At 38.4% G+C, this 21,581-nt stretch overlaps 1 protein-coding gene across 5 annotated transcripts in view; it reads left to right on the top strand.

The window, feature by feature from the left end:
- LOC129771057 (peroxisomal targeting signal 2 receptor) overlaps positions 1 to 10,365 on the top strand; it is a 47,940-nt gene extending 37,575 nt beyond the window's left edge. For 4 of the 5 annotated variants that reach the window (XM_055774343.1, XM_055774341.1, XM_055774340.1 and 1 more), the window contains exons 2-5: positions 8,583 to 8,788; positions 8,851 to 9,243; positions 9,313 to 9,515; positions 9,583 to 10,365. In XM_055774343.1, coding sequence (XP_055630318.1) covers positions 8,588 to 8,788; positions 8,851 to 9,243; positions 9,313 to 9,515; positions 9,583 to 9,751 — 966 coding nt within the window. In that variant the 5' untranslated portion in view covers positions 8,583 to 8,587 and the 3' untranslated portion in view covers positions 9,752 to 10,365. Of the gene's footprint in view, positions 1 to 2,262; positions 2,783 to 8,582; positions 8,789 to 8,850; positions 9,244 to 9,312; positions 9,516 to 9,582 lie in introns of those variants that run through there. The other variant, XM_055774338.1, reaches the window with a different exon arrangement.
- Positions 10,366 to 21,581: the final 11,216 nt, after the last annotated feature.

Raw genomic sequence — 21,581 nt, 5'->3', positions numbered from 1 at the left:
TGGTGGGCATGTAAATTAGTAGAATTCCGCATCGCTGAGAACTTCTTCTTCTTCTTCTTTAATGGCGTTAACGTTCCCTGTGGAACTTTTGCCGTCTCAACGTGTTCATTAACTAGCGTCATTCATTAATACTTGGTTGAGATTTCGATGCCGAATAACACGCCTTAAATGTACTCTGGAGTGGCAAGCTCTAGAATACGCGTGACCACAGCCGGAAGAATTTTCTTTGACGAAAAATCCCCCGGCCAGAACGGGAATCGAACCCGAACACCCGGCATGATAGTGTGGGACGCTAACCACTCGGCCACGGGTGCACGAGAACTTACTACATCCAAACTAGCGTTGGCAGAAAACATTCCATCTTTGGCAGACAAGATGCCATTTCCTGGTCATGAGAGTCAAATGCGCAAATAATGAGCTATTTTGAAAGCTTAAAAATGGTTTGTATGTATGCGAGTAGACATCTCTTTCTATTTTCTTTTCTCTTTTCATTTGGGATTGTGCCAAAAGAAAAGTCCATACGACGTCAATGGGGATCGAACCAAGGACGGCTGGAATGCAAAGTTACTTTACACGACCACGCTATCCATAGAGCTGTCAGCGCTATCATAAAGGAGCGTGATAATATTACACATCATCATAAAATGAAGTTGGAAGGTGTTTTCTAAGACGATAAAGAAGAACATGAACTAGAATATATCTTTCTCTGTCTGGGCCGTATATTTGGCAAACTATACGAAAAGCTTTCATATGCTTTCATTTAAATGTGACTCCTGTTTCGCTCGCTCATATTGGATCTAGCATATATATTATATAAATGATACACATGTATTGGGGAGTAGAACATTTTATGTTATCTTTCAGCTCATTTAATGTAAAAAATCGGGATGCCAGAACATGTGCTAAAAATTAACTTTGGGTGTAGTGAAAACCTTACCAACTTGTTGGATTTCCAACGAATTTCAATAGAATTTTCTGTAGGTGCTCTAAAATTGTAGTTCATTCACATCAAAATGATTCTCAAATTAATATCGTGAACTTCTAACAGCCCTAAAAAAATAGAGTGATGCCAAATACCCTTAGTAACCTTAACAAAATAAAACAATATTCCTAGTGTGGCAATTGACGGTAACGTGGTGACCATCTTCATCTTCGAAAAAATGAGGACCAAAAAAATTTCACCAGCCCCGAAACAACACCAAACAGTGAATTCTCTGGAGATGCGTTGGCAGTTCTTGTGTTATCTGTGGCTGCACCGCAGTTGCATTGGATGGTTTGCTTAATAAACCGATTATGACGACCATAAAAAAGGTTACAGGAACACATTTCTACAAATTTTTGTTGTAAATTTCAATGATTTTCAAACGTTGTTCAGGTGTAAGTTTTTCCATGATGAAATGAATATAATACTCGTAACTTAACATGTTTTACTGTAACACATGTCACGAATCACGCGTGAGCTGTCAGAAATAAGTCAAACTTTTCCTCAATACTGCGTCGTGAGCGCGACGTTTCTCCTAGAAATTCAATACAGTTCAAGAACGAATTTCGAAACTGATATTGGCATGATTGAGTTCCAGAGTTCATATAATGATAATGAACTTTGGTGTTGTGCTTTTTATGGCGTAGAATTCAAATCATCCTTCTCTCAAATGACAACTGGGTTGCTACAATGTATTAACGGTGTAGAAATGCAATCATTTGCACAGAGCAATAGCATGTCCACTAGTCCATAAGCCATCATCGATTGAGGAGCATCACCGGTACGAACACAGCACACCCCACAGCATCCACTTAGAGCGACACAAACACGGAAGTCTACGTTGACAGGAGAAAGACATCGCGCGTTTCTTCTCCTATTTCCCCAAGCACACGGGCACGCACAAATACATATCCACAACAAAACTAGAAAACATTCTCGATGGCTTAAGGTTGGCTGAACCAACACAACTTTAACGCATGCTGCGTTTTCGTTTCGCACACCACCAATTGGAATGAGTCGCGCTTTGAGCGCGCGAGATTATGACGACGACGACAACGAACACCATCAAGGTTTGTTTTTATCGCTGGCACATGACACGTGGATACCTGCGACAGCCCAGTGAATATGCGGAGAGCTTGGAAGCGAGAACGGTCTGAGTTCGATAGCACCCAATCAACCTCATGTTTCGCTACATTTATGTTGGCCCTTTGAAACCCAGATGACTGTCCTGATGCACCAAAAAACGACCCATGGTGATCCCGAAAGGCAGAAGCGCAAAGGCTCTTCCAATTCATCACCCGCGAGAACACCCGCCACCAGTGCTCGCACTGGAAAGACACGGCGCGCGAGGTGTTGTTTAATAAATAAAGATGAAAGCTTCATACTTTCGGAATCTAATCTCGCCGAGATATCCGCGGGCCGCGTGTGTTTGTCTTCCACGAAGACAGGCGTGAGATCGTCGTCGACGGTGCTGTGCTGGCTTCAGACTGACCTTGGGGTAATAGCAGCGGCGCGAGCGTTGGTCAGCACCTGGTCCTGGTACAGAGAGTGTTGTGTCCGTCGAACATTGGGTGATGTTGTTGGCTGTTCGCTATGAGTAGAGCTGTGGAGCGTGATTAGTATCAAAACAGTTTGAAAAGAGTGCCTCTTGTGCCTTTGTAGTAAATAACAGAAAGAAAGAAAAATTGCGTTAAAATGTGCTTCGAGGAATAGATTTGCCTTACGTTCAGAAGTTCCAAATTTGACCTCCCAACGGAAACGGCTCGATTGTGTTAGTTCGATTCACCGCTGGACTTATTCGTAAGTAGAAATTTAGTTGAATTCGAAGGGTGGAAGCGAAAGTGTCCGATCCGTATTCAATCGTGCTCGATCGACCAGTGGCAAATAATTTATATATTTATCCAATAAACAAGTACTGTCCATGAAAGCCCGAAGGATAATGTGTGTGTTGAAGAGCAGCTATACTCAAAAGGCAGCCCGCGGGTCGCATGCACATGATGTTACTTTATTTTAAACGGTTCTGTATTTGTAATAATCGCAAAAACCTAGGAAACAATTACCTAAAAAACTTTATTTACAAACCACTGCGAATCCGGCGCACGTGAATCACTCGACGATGTGGATAGAGAAAATATTGCAATTCAAGCTCCACCTGTTTTCAATATACTCAGTATAAACAATCAATTCAAAATCTCAAATCACAGCATTCACGATTTATTATTCATGCAGCTAGCGATCAGACAACAGCGAACTTTCCAGATGACCAATCTGAAGACCGGGAGTTTAGTTTGAAATTGAAATTGATCATTTTGAAATTGATCATTTTCAAGGCATCATCATCATTCAAGTCTCACTTGAGCCCCAGCAAGCAGACTGTAGTCTTTCTCAATGCTGATGTCATACACAGCGGTTTTGCTCAGTACAAAGGAAAGATGCATGAATGGAAGACAGATATTGCACACAGTGGTGCAATTTCGTTCGGTGTAGACACCGTATGGATTTTCAGATCTGCTTCGAAAGCTAACTATTAAAATCTTTAAAATGATTAAATATGGGTGTCGTCGGCAGGCAGTGAAAGCACTATAAACATTGTGCTCGTCCTGACTAACCTCAATTTTTATTTTGCCACTGTGTTGAACGGACGTGCAATATTTTTCGCCTTAGAATGCATTTCTCAGAATATGCATGAAGCAAGCATAGTGCAGGGCTTGCATCGTTTTCCATACCGTTGGAACTGGAGGTTATAGATTGTTGATGTATTTTATTCGTTATCAAATAGATAACGATGGTGGAGAAAAATATAAAGTCGCCTGAGGTCGCTCAGCATCTAGTACTAGAAGAATGTTCGCCGTGTATACTGAGTCCTACGTTAACAATGCTGTCGTGTCGTGGACATCACCCTTCCCTTTTTTTGCGGCCCGCCACACTATGATTAACGTGTGTTTGTGGCCCCTATGAAATAAAGGTAGAGTAAAGCTGTTATAGAGGTGCATTATTTTTTTGTTGGCCAAACTTTTTCGATATTAACGCCATTTTGACAGCTGTCACTTGTTTTATGTTTGGTTTGACTTCCCATTTTACCATGAATAGAGGATGCTTGGTCCACTTATGGACTGGTCATTTGTTCGTTTTTGTTCAAAAATTATGCCGACCAGAAAGTAACAGTTAATGATCAACAACTTTTTTGAGCATTGGTTTCAATAAGATTGTTCAACATGCAACACCACACATGCCACAATTGAGGCGTTCCACCAATCTACACCAATTTTCGAAAAAAAATCTAATTTCATATTTTTGATTTAGTTGAAACTTTGCTAACATGTTCGGCACTAGGTACAATGCCATTTTACGGTATTAGTTTTTTGTAAACTATGTAAAGATGGTATCATTTCAGAAAATAAACTATAACGCCAAAACGGATTATCTGATCGAAATGGTGTCTTAGGCAAAGTTATAGATTGTAAATTTGCGGTTCTGGAAAAAGTATACACCGAAAAAAAAAATATAAAAAAATTAATATTTAAAAATCTTAATTTTTGACACTTAATTTAAAAGTTGAAAACAACATGGGTTTCATTATGTTGTTTTCAACAACTGGTTTTTCAGTTGATGCTAGGCAAATGAAAGATGAAATTTGTTTACAAAAAATTCTAACCTACCTTCTTCTTCTTCTTATATGGCACTAACGTTCCTAGAGGAACTCCGCCGTCTCAACGTAGTATTACTTGCGTCATTTTCATTAGTACTTAGTTGAGATTTCTATGCCAAATAACACGCCATGATTGCATCCTGAGTGGCAAGCTGTAGAATACGCGTGACCACAGTGCAAGTCAGAGGAAATTTCTTTGAAGAAAAATTTCCCCGACCAGAACGGGAATCGAACCCGAACCCCCGGCATGTTAGGTTTGACGCTAACCACTCGGCCACGGGAGCACTCTAACCTACCTACTCTAACCTAATAATACCTACAAATTCTCGTCGAAGGATGAAATATGGAAAATTGTTTATATAAAGAAATACCAAAAAATGAGACAGACTGAAACAAAAACTACTTTTCAAAAACGTATTTTTTTTAATTCTCAAAAAAAGTACGAACAGTCCTTACAATCTATGTCAATAGTGATAATCTACATACTAAAATGTTACAATTTAAACATCCATAATATTTTTTCATTGATCATAATTATTAAAAAGATGCTGTTGGGAAACCTTTTTCCCTGTAGCAGTCCCCTTCTTCCGATATATGGATGATTTGTTGGTAATTACATGAGCAATTCATACATACTTTTCTCAGAGTTTAAAAAAAAACATATTTTTGAGAAATATGAATTTTAATTCTCAAAATTTTTTTTTCGATGATTTTTTGAATTGTTTGATATTTTTTAACGAAAACAAAATTATTTAATTTCATTTTTAAACCAACATTTTGTAGGTCTTATAGTTTTTGAGTGAGGAATTTTTAGAAATTTTTACTGTATCTGTTTCTAGGGTATCGAAAAATCTATCGAGTATTTGAGAAAAAAATGAAACTAATTTTCCTTAAAATGTATGTTCATTAAATTCTTTAAAAAATATTTGCATAGCCCGTACAATTACCAACAAGCCATCGGAAGAAGGGGCCTGCTACAGGGAAAAAGTTTTAATATGATCTTTGAAAAATTACATGTCAAACATTTCAAACGCGAGAATTTACATCCAAAAATTGAACGAGTAAAACAATATTTTTTCAGCAGTCTCCATACAAAAATGCCATATATTTCAGGAACTATAAAAGATAGAAGTTTGGCGTCTTCGACAAAAGTCTAAAACTTTGTCGAATAACGCTATCTTGACTATTTTTACCTGCCCATCTTCCGATATTTGGTAGTCTTGTTTGAAATTGTTAGGACTCTTTTACTTTTTTTTGCCCAGGATCAAATGAAAAACCAGTTGTTGGGACTATATGGACTTTATTGTGTCAAAAATTTAGACTTTTAAAAATGTAGTTTTTTAGATATTTCATTTTTAAATTCAAAAAATAGTTTTTTTCTGAGTGTATACTTTTTTGAAAACCGCAAAATTGAAATCTATAACATTGCCTAAGACATCATTTCGATCAGATAACTCGTTTTGGAATTACAGACTATTTTCATTACATTTTTGCGTAAACCCTTTTCAGAAATTAGTCGTGACAGTATTTAAAAAACTAACACCGTAAATTGGCATCGTGCCTAGCGCCGAATAAGTTTGCAAAGTTTCAGTTAAATCAAAAATATGAACTTAAAATGGTTTCGTGTTGATTGGTGGAATACCTCAATTGATTTAGTGCGCAATAAACTCGAGAATTGACCTCCAAGATCACAACGATTTGACGATTTAACTTTTTCGGAGTCCCTGTCTCTGTTGAGTCCGTGTTTGAGTCTCTGATCTACTCCGATATTGCAGCTTTTTGAAAATTAATTTCGCCACGTAATCGCCGATTTGTGGCATCAATTGCTACAAAAGGTGATAATTGGGAATAAAATTGGAAATCATATTCAAATAAAATGGAAAAGTATTATTTTTCGGATTGAGCCAACAACATGACAAATAACACAATCTTTTATTTAAATCTCTTGCTCTATTGTTTTTATTAATTCGTTTATTTTTACAGACTCAGTTACATAAGTTTTAAGGAGCCGAATTCTTAACTATATTTTTATAACTATATATAAACAATTTCCTAATTCTATGGTTAGTAAGGTAGAAAACCGATTACTCGCTATTAAGAATAACCCTGTATTTCGAGACGAGGGTTGAAGCTGTTAACCCTTTATAAGGCCGTGGCAACTATATTGCTACCAACGAAAAATATTTTTTTCGCTGCAAATTATTTCAATGTTTTACTTAACCAAAATCTTCTGAAGGTATCTGGAAGTACTTAATTTTTTTTTTTGGCTGCTAAAATTGAACGATATTATTTTGGGAGTCATTTTTATGTAACGAAACCACGATTGTAGAGCGCCGACAGATAATTCTGTTTAAATTCGTTGAAAATGCAACAAGTTGATAAGTTTTTCACTGTAATCGTACTATTTAGTATCTACTGTGTAAGATCATGCAGTTTTTTTAATAAAACAAATGGTGTATTAGATGAAAAATTCAAATTAATTTTTTTTTTGAAAATCTATAAAAAACACATTTTTTTACTGCGCTAGTAATATTAGGTCGCATGAATAAAAAAAAATTTTTTATTTATTCTGCCCGTTTCCAAGTGAAGTAAACTTTCCTAATATTTACTTGAATCCGTATGAATAAAAGTTTACTTTACTAATTTGATTTTCGAATTCGAACATAGTTTTTACTTTGTCAAACATCTATCAACTGATTGTTTAGGTTTCGTTTCAAAACGTTTTTTTGGACAAAGCGTGAATTCGCGATGAAAAAGGAATAGTGTCGACGTCTGGTGTCGACTTTCAATTAGGGACCATAGTTTGGGTCCCTATCTCGTTAGTGTAATACATATCATATTAGAAGACACGAAGCCAGTTTAAATTTGATGTTAAAATTTGAATGAAAATGTTCACATCATGTTATTTAATCACTTAAAACACTTTTTTTCGACTTTTATTTAACCCTTTGTCTATACATTTCCAACATCATTACTGAAACTTTTTATTATAATATAAAGTTGTCTTCAAAAACAATATCGTACAAGATTTTTTCACCACCTGCAAACAAAAGTGTTTTTCATTTAAACAGAATGCCAAATTGGTACGGGAAGGTTATTTTTCATTCATGATTTAAATTTTAAAAACGTGTTCATTCCGCCTGAAAAACAATCAATTTTTTTTACGCTCCCCTAAACTAGTAAACGAAGCTCAATGCCATCAATGCGGTTAACTTGTTTAACTTCAAGCGCAAGATAGCAGCATTAAACATAAATCGGATATGACATCAAAACGAATGATAGTGTTTTCAGATCCAAAGTATGCTCATGAGCATACTTGATAATAACGAAGTAAATACTTGATGAATGCTGTTTTATTCATACGAAATCAGCTAAACATCCATTTTCGAAATAAATACTTTGTTGTTTCTTTTATTCATACCAAACGTAGTAAAAACATAATCTCACTGCTCGACTGCTCGAATGAAGTAAAGTAAAGGTGAATTTTGTTTTTAATCATACGGCCTATTGTTTTGAAGATTGAATAACCAAAGGCGCAATACAGTGAATTTACAAAACAGCGACAAAAAGTGTTTTTGGGGATAACGGTTAACTCTTTCTATTTTGAGGATGTCACATTACAGATGCGACATTTGTTGTCGACGAATACTGCATACATTAAGGCGAAATCAATGTTTCGAAAATAATCTCTTTATCAACTATTTTATTTCGTTTCTAGTTTCCTGTTCTTCAATATATAAAACACTTAAAAATAATAATGATCGATGTCTTCATAAGCATATCAATTGTGCATTTATAATAAAACATAAACTATGACTTAAAACTCAACGCCCGCAAAATTTAAATTAAACCACCGTTGAAGAAACATCCAATTAGATCAATAAGACCAATAAGAATCGGCTCAACATGTAAATTAACTTATGTTTCGTTTTTTTCCCCCCTTTTTTTCAGCTACGATGTCAACATTCTTCACCACCAACCGCCATGGCTACAGCGTCCGATTTTCGCCATTTAACCCGGACCAGTTCGTGGTGGCCTCGAGCCAATTCTACGGTCTGGCCGGCGGCGGAACTCTCTACTTCCTGGAGCTGTACCCGGACGGGGGTGGAATCGTTGAGAAGCGAACGCACCACTGGACCGATGGGTTGTTCGATGTGGTAAGTCAGATGTTCAAAGCAATGATCAAATCGAAACTAATTGCCCTTTCTTCCTTTTGTAGACATGGTCCGAATCGAACCCGGAAATAGTGGTGTCCGGCTCGGGGGATGGTAGTGTCCAGCTGTGGAACACCAATCTCAGCCCCAGCAATGGTCCCCCGCAGATGGTGTACCGGGAGCACAAGAAGGAAATCTACAGCGTCGACTGGAGCAAAGTTCCGTACGAGCAGCTGTTCATCAGCGCAAGCTGGGACAGCACGGTAAAGATCTGGGATCCGATCAGGAACCACTCGCTGAGTACCTATATTGGTCACTCGCAACTAGTCTACAATGCGGTATTCGCATCACACATCCCCAACACATTCGCGAGTGTCAGTGGTGACGGGATGCTCAAGATATGGGACATTCTGTGCTATGATCTGCCCATCGCCAGTATCAAGGCACACGAGGGTGAGGTAATGACGATCGACGCAAATCAATCACCTAACCTCGTTTTACTAACCCTCTCGCCTTCCTCTTTCCAGGTGCTAACGGTGGATTGGTGCAAACACGATTCCAATGTCCTCGCCACTGGGGCTTCGGATGGACTTATCCGGGTGTGGGATCTGCGTAATTTTGGCATACCGCTGGCGGAGCTAAAGGGCAACGAGTTTGCCGTGAGAAAAGTACAATTTTCACCCCACAACATGTCGGTGCTGGCCAGCGTGGGCTATGACTTTACGACTCGGTAAGACCCAATCAGAAAACCCATCTCCACAGAGCGTATCCAATAACCATTCCTTTCCATTTCGTAGCATCTGGGACTTCAAGAAGAGCAACGAAGCGATGGAAACGATTAAGCACCACTCGGAGTTCACCTACGGGTTGGACTGGAACCGGCGCCGGCAGAATCAGCTCGCCGACTGCGGCTGGGACTCGCTGGTGCATGTTTTCAAACCGGACTGCCTTTCCGACAAAATCTAATCCTTTGCGAACGAGGAGAGCTCATCCCATGGGAGGTGGAATCTTTTATCCAAGCTAAAAAGTGGAAATTTTAAGGGAAGAATCTAACAAAGCAAAAAAAGGGAAAAAAAAGCAAACCAAATTGTGATTTAGGATGTAAGTAGTCTAAAAAAACAACAATTGGACAGAACTATTTTAGAGGCAAACATGAGCCATTTCGGAAGATTTGTAAAGTACCAAAAAAAAGAAAGAACCGATCATATCGGCTAATGTAAAAACAAAACAAAACTATAGATGTCTTGGTGTAGATTGGGTGAGAAATCTAAATTGAACTATTGTAAATTATGGAACGGGAAAAGGGGATTTATAGGCAGAGGTGGAAAGCCAAAGCGCGAAAAATCGAGTCATACATATGTTAAAAGTGTTAGTTTATATTAAACTGTAAAGCTATATTCTATATATTATTTATAATTTTAATCATTAGTTAGGTATGCATGATTCGAAATTAGTCCAAATTCGGTGTTCGAATAGCTTGTTCGGCTCACTTAGTTTCTATTTAAATTATTTCTGTTGCCAGGTGTATTGTCAGTTTTTACACAAAATTGAAAATAAATCAGATGTTTTGTACGTTTTAACTGAATGTTTGGATCGTGTAGATATCACAATAATAGTTCAAATATAAAAGAAACATATGTATATTTTTTGTAAAACTTGTAACTTTTCATATTTCGAATATTAAAAATGTGCTCTTGCAATTTTGAGAATCATTTGAAATCTGTATTAAGAACGTTTGCACAATATCAATTTTGGTCCCACTGTCCGAAGTTATTTGTGAATATAAAAAGAAAACCGTCAGAAATTCGACTAGAAAGAAATCACATCTTGTAACACATCCGAGAACAATTCATATATTTTATTAATTTCCTATTTTGTAACTATCAGTCCCAGTGATGAACGCCCTCCTAATAAATAGTTCAGTATCGGTCCCTAGGGACCGAAGCGGAGCTCAACGTGTTAAGCACCGTACTCAGTGAACATGACGCGAGAATAATAATAAATGTTCACAGGAATAATAATTTTATAATACAATGACGTGGAAATATTATCAAAATCATACAAAAATTGTTAAATCAGTACGACGTATTTTAAGTATTCAAAGATGATCAAGTAGTAATTTCTATTCAATTTCAACAATTTGAAATTACCTTCGGGAATATCAATCTGACACCTTTGTTTTTTGGCTCAACTCAATTCGTTGGTAGATGTCGACACTGTAGCTTCGATTTCGCGAACGGCCAATAGATGGAACTCTACGTTTACTAAAGATTTTTTTTGACGTAGGACTACGTCTTTCATTTCTATACCGGGGTGTAAAATCAAAGTTTCGAAACCGAAAGCGTTACGCCGGAGACCGAGATTTTGAGCGTTAATAGCTCCTAAACAACTGAACGAAATGGTATGATAAACACTTCATTCGAAAGATAAAATGTCTACGCGTTATATACTTGTTACTTTTTGATCCAAAAACTTGTTTCAATAGTCTTAAAATTGCTTTCAAAACAGGCTATTGAAATCACCAATCGGTATATAAGCGAGCGGCGCTCGGAAATCCACTCAGTTCTAATTGAACAGCGATTGGAGCATGTTGTCGCTGTTGCGGTGAAGCTCTTTATTTATCATGAAAGCGCGGATGAACGGTGTCACCAAGAGCCTGTTTGTGCACCCTAGGCCAGAAGGGAATCTATCAGGAGGAGAGTGATGTCACAAACGGTTCTCTGGGAAGACATCGCTACACACACATACACGCGCGGCTATTAACAGGTGGTTATCGAGTTGGCATTAACCACTGGTGGGCTTCCAGTATCGAGGAAAATGTGGAAATATCTAATCGTTACTGAAAATAATCTGCCAGTTCCTCTGGGAATTTAAAATTACATTCATGTGAAAGAGTTTATTTGAATGTTTTCTATCCATGTAACACTGTGACCAAATACATTTGGTTTTGTGATTTTTCAATCAATCGCAATCAACAGGATAGCTTCTGAAGATTATTCTTCCCCATCAGTAGGATATTTCCGTATCCAATATTGGATGCAAAATACCTTGTGCCTCCAACGTAACGCTCTCGTTTTCGAAGTTCTCCAAATATTCATTCATTCAGAATGAATTCAGATTCAGCTTCAAACAAATGATCTCTAAATCAACGATAGTCCTACGTCACCCTTGCGGTTATACCATAGATATAACCCTCTTCCTGTTTTTTCATATTAAATATCTATAAATACTAATACATAACACATATAAATTCTGCCAAATGTGAATCTGTCATACTTAAAGTATGACAGTAAAGTAATCGTTCGCTAACTGTTCCTGGTTTGACTGGTCTGCTTTTTTACCTGGGCGAACGCTAACTGCTCCTTGAAACAGTTAAAAGCAGAATTTCGTAAACAATCGACGCCATATTGAAATGGAATATTTGCTATGAGGGAATGTAATTTGAAATGTTATGAAATTTGACATTATTTTTGCATGACAAAAACAGGAAGTGGGTTATATCTATGGTATAACCGCAAGGGTGACGTAGGACTATTGTTGATTTAGTGATCATTTGTTTGAAGTTGAATCTGAACCCATTCTGAATGAATGAGTAAATGAATATTTGGGGGACTTCGAGAACGAGAGCGTCACGTAAGAGGCACAAGGTTTTATGCAGCCAGTATTGGATACGAAAATATTCTATTGATGGAGATGAATAATCTTCAGAAGCTTTCCTGCTAATTGCGATTGATTGAAAAATCACAAAACCAAATTTATTTGGTCGCAGTATTATATGGAAAGAAAACATTAAAATAAACTCTTTCGCTTGAATGTTTTTTTTTTCAATTCCCAGGGGAACTGGCAGATTATTTTCCAGCAACGATAACATCTTTCCGGAATCTTCTCGATGCTGGATGGCAACCAAACGAGAATAGTTCCGCACGTGTATGTGTGTGTGCTGATACTCTCTTGGCCACCTTCTCTTATTCTCCTGATGGATCGGCTTTTCTGCGCTCCCTCACAGTTCCAACCAAACTGAATGCGTTCCAGGTCAGGTCAGGCCAGGTAATGAATCCCTCGATCCCTCGCCGTCCAGCTCGTCCAGCTCGTCCAGCTCGTCCAGCTCGTCCAGCTCGTTCAGCTCGTTCAGTTCGTTCAGTAACGATGTTGTCTTGTCGATGTCCTCACGAAAAATGAATGCGTTTCACCACCAGAGTATCGCTTAAGTATGCTTTTTGTCCGTGATTGAGTCGAGAGAAGGTGTGGTTTACGATGGAAATTTGGTAGGCGAATGAACTCTCTGAGTTTGAAACTTTCAGTGACTGAGCAATAATCGATTGAAATTTGCAGTTATTTTAATGCGGAATAATGTCATCAAATGTGTGTAATGGATGGTGCTGTGGGATAATTGCTTTGTTCACATCACGAATATCAACACACAAACGAACTTCGTCTATGTTCCCGGATTATGGTCGAACTACTAGACGGGATATCCACGGTGAATCTCATGGCGCTGGTTCAATTATATCCTGCTTCAATAACATCCCTATTTCTCTTTCAATATTCGATTGCAGAGGAATCGGAATACGACTTTGTGTGTGTTGAGCTGGTTTTACTGTTGGGTCCACCTGCACGGTGACGACGACATCCTTAACCTTCCCGATCTTTCCTTCACTCGACTGAGCCGCACAAACTGGTGTGTCTATTTTGAGGATACCCAGCTCCATTGTAGCCTTCCGTCCCAGTAAGATATTGTCGCCTTCGCGGACGACATACGCCCTGTCTCTTATCGATGACTTCTTGGTGGCAATTTCTGCAACAAAAATGTTTGCCTTTACCGATAGTTTATAATTCCCGTAAGCTAATAACGTTTCCGATACTTAACCGGTATGGTAATGAGCCTTCACTTCATGATCCTTCAGATACTTCCATGTTTCACTGCTAATAACATTAACTCCTGCTCCGGAATCGATTGTTCATTTCAATTGTACACCTCCGATCTTACATTTAGCCATTCCAATTTGGTCCGGATTGGTTGCAAACACGAAGTTGACGTTATCTTCATCTTCGGATGTTGAATCTCGACATTCCTCCTTCTCGATGCTTGAATTATCGCTTACGATTTGACGTACCTTCTTCTTCCCACCTGTTTTGTTCTTGCGTGTGTTTTTCGGTTTTGTTTTGAAACATCGCTTAAAATGTCCCAGTAGATTACATTTTTCATACTTCTTGTCACGTGCCGGACAGTCTTCATCGTTTGCGTAATGGCCCTGGCGGTCACACCGATAACATTCTCTAGAGCTGGAAATACGGTTTACCTCTTCATGTTTCTGTAGATTTCGCCGATGCTTAGCGATGGTTTCGAGTGAACGACCCATTTCTACTGTCTGCGCTAGCGTCATGTTACCTTTCGTTAGAATCTTAGCTCTCTCTCTCTCTCTCTCTCTCTCTCTCTCTCTATCTCTCTGGTGTTTGTGTTTCCTTCCAGCCACTCTCCATACTCGCACTTTTCTTGTTCACGTAAACGTAGTACAAATTTCTCGATTGATTCATTCGCCGCTTGTTCCAGAATTCGAGAAATATGCCGCTCCTTTGGTAAACAGTTCAGCGTCGAAAAGTAATTGTCCAGTAGATTAATTGTAAACATCCGACCCTCCGTTACTTGTATCTCATCTTCTCCTTTTGACGTGGGACTACGTCTAACCGGAATATATGGAGGGTAAAATGAAAACCTAAACACAGAACATGCAGGAAAAAATGAAAGATTTCGAATGCTTATAGCTCGAACATTTCGTACTGGATAGGAGAGATGTTTGCATCACTTGATAGGGAATATTTCTACGCATCTATCGCAACTAACAAAATGTTGTTTTGACGTAGGACTACGTCTAACCGGAAGATATAGGGGGTGAAATGGAAATCTAGGCACTGAACAAGTAGGAAAAAATGCAAGATTTGGAACGCTTATAACTCGAGCATTTCTCAATAGATCGCAAAGGTTTTTGCAACAATTGATAGGAAATATATCTACGCATCTATCATAACGAATAACATTTCATTTTTCTGGAGATAAATAATTGAATAATTGTGAAATATCAAGCATTGTCAAAATATACTATGTGCCCATTTTTGATTGGTCCATTTTGTGCTCCTCAAATCGTACCGACCAAAACGGGCAACCAGAGCAGCAGCAAAATAGAATGAAGCACGATTGGAAAGGAAGAAGAAAAAAATGAACGAAACATTGGTCGCAGTCTCACACATGCGTAATTCTCGAGCCAGCCAGTCAGCTTAAAAATCCCCGCTCCGCTGCCGTAAGGATCATTCTCATCCAAACCGTACACCACATCGGTTCGCATCACAACACATCAACAAACCAACCCAAGCAGCCATGCCTGGACATGGTAAAGGAGGAAAAGTGAAGGGAAAGGCAAAATCCCGCTCGAACCGTGTTGATCTGGAGTTCCCCGCAAGGGTAGCTAGGCCGAGCGCGTTAGTACCAGTGTACCAGTCCACCTAGCCGGCGTTATATAGCTTCGGCCGCCGAAGTGATCGAGTTAGCTGGCAAAGCTGCTCGCGACAATAAGAAAACCCGCATTCGGAACAGACCACATTCGGTTCGGTGGACATCAAGACAACAGGCAGTTGCAGCGAGTGGCGAGTGGCAAACGCAATCGCAAAACGGCATCAGGTAACACAAGAAAAAAGTTTGTTCTTTATACAAACTGCTTTGGTGGCAAATCCAGAACAAGGCGGCGAGTACTAAGTTTTCTAAATTGGAAACATTCCATAAAACAAGGCGCTTTTCAGGGCCATTAAACCTTCCAAAAAAGAGTTTAGGAAATACAGTTCAATGCTTTCTAAAACAATATCCAAAATAATAATAAAACACAAATTGATTTTTTCATAATTTGTTTGCCAGGATATGATGAGTATGTGAATTTGGCAGTTGTTCTGAGCTTATTGATTTTCACCAATTCTTAAATTGCTTCTAGATTGAAAGTACAGTAATTTACAATTAATTCGACATTTAGCTAATTGGACGGAAATGTAATGCGACATATTTAGTTGGACATTTTTGTAAACATAGAGATCCAAATTATGACCCCACATTGAAAGTCGACACTGTAACAATGTCATCGCAAATGTTCAATTACAGGTTAAAATCGCCTTCAATGCAACACTGAGTGGTGCTTCGGCACGTCGCATTAAATATAATTTACTGTACAACATGTCACGAGCTGGATGGGAAGAAATTTTCCAACTGTGAAAGCTGTGGCGAGTGGCAAATGCAATCGCTAAACAGAAAGGTTTAGCCGAACAAGATGGGGATATCGAGTGATAAAAAAACAATAAACTTTTTAGATTGAAGATAATTTTGTGATCCTGAAAAGGACCCTTTTTAGCCTGCATGTGAATCCAACGAGCGAACAAATCGTAATGAATGTATTTTCTTCTACTTCTTCTTTTTGGCTTTAAGAGGGTTTAAACTTTTCAGTTCATTCGCCTCTATGAATGTATTTTTTGCCATCGCTCCCTTTTAACGCTCATTCGTTCGTCTCGTTGGACTCGCCCCTCTGGCTGAGTCTGCCGATTTGTCTCTATCCTGTGAGTGTGTACCGCTAGAGTATAAAACACGCGGACCCCAAAAAAATATCTTATTTTCTTTCAAATCGTAAACCCGTGTGGTTGTACGGCATCGGCTTCGTGGACGTAACAAAGGAGGACAAGTTAAGGGAAAGGCAAAGTCTCACTCGAACCGTGCAGGTCTCCAGTTCACTGTTGGTCGCATTCACTGATTGCTCCGCAAGGGTAACTAGGCTGAACGGATTGGTGCCGGAGCACCAGTACACCTAACAGCGATTATAGAGTTTCGGCCGTCGGAGTGCTCGAGTTGGCTTGCAAAGCTGCTCACGACAATCAGAAAACCCGCATAAAGAACAGAGTAGCTTCGGTTCGGCGCTCATCAAGGCAACAATTAGTTTCAGTGAGTGGCAAAGTGTTTCTCCGGCACGTCGCATTAAATGTAATTTACTGAACAACATGTCACAAGCTGGATAGCAAGAAATTTTCCAACTGTGAAAGCTGTGGCGAGTGGCAAACGCAATAGCTAAACAGGAAGGTTTAACCGAACAAGATGGGAATATCGAGTGATAACAAAAACACAACACCAAAGGTTCTTTTCAGAACCATCAACATATTCATAAAAAGTAAACAGTAAACTAATCCATTTTTCAGGTAGATAGGTAGGTATTCACGTAGGAGAAGAAAATAAAACAATATATTTAAAATATATATTTAACAAAAGCTGTCCCCTTTGTATAGTCCTACGTCACTCCGGTTATGTCCCCGACATTACCCACCCGTCTTTTTCATTAGATAAACAATTGAATAACTGTAAAATATTAGGCGTTATCTAAACGCCCTAACTGCATCGTTTTGATTGGCCCGATTTACGGTTTCCCTAACACAGCCATCAAAACCAAGCAGCCTTGGGGAAATCGGCATTGCAAATACATGAAAGTAGGGGGACTTTTGTTCTCATCGAAAAATGTTCCCTAACACAGACTTTAAAACCAAGCAGCGAAATCGGCATTGCAAGCACACGAAAGAGCCTAGAGGCGAGTGAACTGAAAAGTTTAAACCCTCTTAAAGCCAAAAAGAAGAAAAAGAACACACGAAAGTAGGGGGAGCTTTTGTTCCCACCGAAATGTGTTCCCTAATAGTGATTTCTAAACCAAGGTGCCTGGAGAAATCGGTATTTCAAATTCATGCAAGTCGGGGGTATTTTTGTTCCGACTGGAATGTGTTTCCCTAACACAGACTTCAAATCCATGAAGCGTGGGGAAATCGGCATTGCGAATTCATACAAATCGGGGGTATTTTTGTTCCGATTGAAATGTGTTTCCCTAACACAGACTTCAAAACCGAGGTTTCTGGGGAAATCGGCTCTGCAAATAAATGCAAACTGCGAGTACTTTTGTCCTCGCTTGCCTTTGTGCAGAGTGGAATATGTCTGTCCTAACATGATCTTCTAAACTTAGGAACCTGGGAAAATGGTGCAGCCACTAGAAGCGAATGAACTTCCCAGTTTCAAGCAAATTCGAGATTCGAGAAGTATGTACACTTTTGGGATGTAAACTTCAGAGGGAAATGTAAAATAAAATAATCGTTTGATAATTTTTTTTTGTCTTTATTGGAAAGATTTTCAGCCTTAGGCTGGTTCATCAAACGTTTGATAATTCTTCCGTACATATATTTTGTTCTAGTCATCATACCAAACGTAAAAGGTCCGTCATTAAATTTTCTTGTAACGAAGAACAATCAATCACAATAAATGAATTGACTTTACACGGCATTTGTTCATTTTTTTCACTCACAGAGCAAATATATTGAACTCAATTGAATTTGGAAACTGTTTCATTCAATCAAGAATTTAATCAATACAAACGAATGATTGCTCAGCTAAGGTAGTTCCACGTGAACCTTGCGGTTATATCATAGATATAACCCACTAATTTTAGATTTAAATAAATATCTTGCACGTCACTGCCGGGGTAGTGTATGTCGTGTTTGTTAGCCTTCATTTTATTCAAGGTTTTCGCACTATGTGTTATTGCACCAAATATCGTATACTCAATAACGCGAGAAACCTAGCTCAATCACGCAACGCATTAAAATTCGCTTTCTCTTTTCGTTCCGAACCCCTGTCGGATTCTTTTGACGTAGGACTACGTCTTACATTAAGGGTGCCAAATCAGAAAACAGAAGTGCATACCAATGGAATCGGAAATTTTCTAAGATTTGTTTGATATGTTATACATTACAATCCCATAGTCTGTATGTAGTTTAAATTGATGAAAATTGGAAGCTGTGTAACTTGGTTCCGCCGCTGAGAATCACCCATTGCACCCGGATCACGAATGCACGTCTTACCTTGTTGGCTGTTTGACTCTCTCTGACGAGAGCTGCGGTTGTGATAATTGATCGAGCTTGAGACGGCATATAATATATGGTAGAATATGAGATGGCACGTCTTGCCTCACACAGAAGCATTCCCATTTTTCCATACATTTGTGTGCTTTCCCGAACAGACATGTCAATAACGAGCAACTTATGCAGCTGATAAAATAAAAACAACGAAGAAGGATTGCGAAAAGGGAATGTCTGCGAAGTAAACTCCCTTATATAGTAAGTAAGCTGTCGCTAGCGTATAAGTATTGCATCTCCTATGAGGAAAATTCAAAAAATCTTTATGTGCCCGAAACAACAAAGGTCGCTCATTCTGCTCGTTTTGTGTTTTATGTTTCCCCTCGAGCTGTGAACGCTAGCGAATATTTCACTTGAAGTGCATCTGGCATTGCAAGCCATTAAACCTTTTCAGGGAATTTTCTACTAAAGAGTTATTTATGAAATTTCGACATATTAGCAAATAACATCCGAAATGATAAACCAACAAATTAAAAACAGGAAGTGGGTTATATCTATGGTATAACCGCAAGGGTAACGTAGGACTATCGTTGATTTAGAGATCATTTGTATGAAGTTGAATCTGAATTCATTCTGAATGAATGAATATTTGGAGAACTTCGAAAACGAGAGCGTTACGTTGGAGGCACAAGGTTTTATGCATCCAATATTGGATACGGAAATATCCTACTGATCTGAAACTAATACACATAAATTGTGAGTGATCGATTTATTTTCATTGTTAGCAAAGGATAATTTATTCCGTCAGGATGAAGATAAATAATGGCCCACATTGTTTTCTTCGATGCAGGCTTTGTTCCAGTTTCCGTTCATGATACAAAAATCACTTCCATTCTATCTCTTCAGAACTTCAAAGGTTTTGCAAAATTGGAACACGAACAACAAATTCTTTTAAACGTGCACGGCTCGTATCTTTGAAAAAGGGTTACTAGCAGCGAAGCTCTTTATTGATCTTTATTGAAATGTGGTAATTTATTAAATACTTTTCTATGGGTTGGACCGGAAAGTTCGTGCCGCCATTGATGTCAATCAAATCGAGTATCCGTTGAGAATAATATTCGGTACACGACAGATCAATTAACAGTTTCACTACAAATATCCAAAAACCACCGTCCCTGAGCATCTGGTGCAGCTAGCAAATTGCTACGGCGTATGGGTCCCACATTTTTTGACCGAAATAAACTCAATGAATCACATCTTTATCTGCGACTCGTTCTATAAACGTTAAAAACGTTTTTGTAAAAAATCGTGATGGGCGATGGAAAGGTCTTATAATTTACAACAATTTTGAATGGAAAATTCTTGGGATAATCGACATAAACCTTTATCTATTCTCAAAGTCAGCCCTCACCCGCAAAAGGTCTTCTTCTATGTCAGGAACAGCACATCCCTGTCAAACTCCAAAATTGCTTGCCAGATTGTCGAGGAGACATGAGGTCTGACGTTTCTGTTATGAGCTTCTTACAAACAATCAGTCCATAAATTTCAATACATACAGCTCGACAAACATGTGGTCGAAACTATCAAATACACTTACTGTTGCATTTGTGAAAATTCGACAAGCGTAAGCTTTAAGAAAGTGTGATCAGGAGTTGAGTTAATTTGCGACTTTTCTGATCTTGGGATGCTGATAAAACGGGAGCTTCACACAAACGAGAGTAATTAACTGCAGACCATTTCGTAAAATCATAACGAAATGACTGAATAATTTCGAGATGCTGAATGTATACGCATTAAGGCACAGTTAAGGTATTTTTTTTTCATGCACAGAAGCAAACTGTAGACAACATAAATGGAATTCGGAGTGATACAAATAACTTACCGGGTAATATTGAAGAAAGAAAAGAATAGTGAATAGATTGATATTATGGCTTTGTTCAAAAATTGCACAACGCCAGAAAATATGGATGTTGGACCTCCCTCCTCCTTAACGTATCGCAATCTATACCCCTGAAACATAACAAGTAACACAATCTCGCCACGATTATTTCACGATGATGTTGTTCGAATCTAGAATCTTATCTTGTTCGAAGATATTCAAAATCAATATACAACAAATATCGTAACGTAATCCTACGTCAACTATGTGGTCATGGTTCGGATACAACCCTACAACTTTCTTGGTTTTCCAAAAAAAAAAACAATTAGAAAAAAATCGATTTTTTTCTATAAAAAATAGGAATGTCCACGTGGATAAAGTGGGGAGGGGTATAAGAAATGTCCACGCTTATCCACGGAGGGGAGGGGGGTGTCATGAATCGTACTTTTTTGTCCACGTGGTTTGTGGACAGCCCATTATTCTCTTAATCAACGGTTTATCACGTCAATTAACTTTTCTAAGCTCATGAAATTTAAATTTAATTGCCCAGTATATTATTTGTTCATATTTATTGAAATAAATATCAAAACAATATCAAAATAAATATAAATATCAGAGTTCAGCTAGCGACATCTGCGAAAAAAAATTGCAATCACTTTTCTGCTCGGAGACCCTTTACGTTGTTAAAACGACGTAACATTTCCAATGTTTTGGTAGCACTGGTGCTTCGAGAAATGTCATATGTATCAGCTGACTACCAGGGGTATGACTAAAACGTCAAATCCCTCATATTGCCAGTGTACCCAATATTGCTGCGGTTTACTGAAATTTTGGTTCTGACAATTACTGTTGTTTACAATTCGGTCCGGCTATATAGTCAAATAGTGGCTAACTTTAAACTCCATATTGAATGTGAACACCTCCATGTGAAACCGAAATATGAAAATCGCTTATGCAGTTAGAAATAAAGCAGCGCAATTTCCGTGATTTCAACGATTTCAATCC

This window comes from Toxorhynchites rutilus, chromosome 2 (assembly GCF_029784135.1).
Source record: "Toxorhynchites rutilus septentrionalis strain SRP chromosome 2, ASM2978413v1, whole genome shotgun sequence".
NCBI lineage: Eukaryota > Metazoa > Arthropoda > Insecta > Diptera > Culicidae > Toxorhynchites > Toxorhynchites rutilus.
Note: the sequence above shows the minus strand (reverse complement) of the source record. Positions and strands in the feature narration are given on the sequence as shown.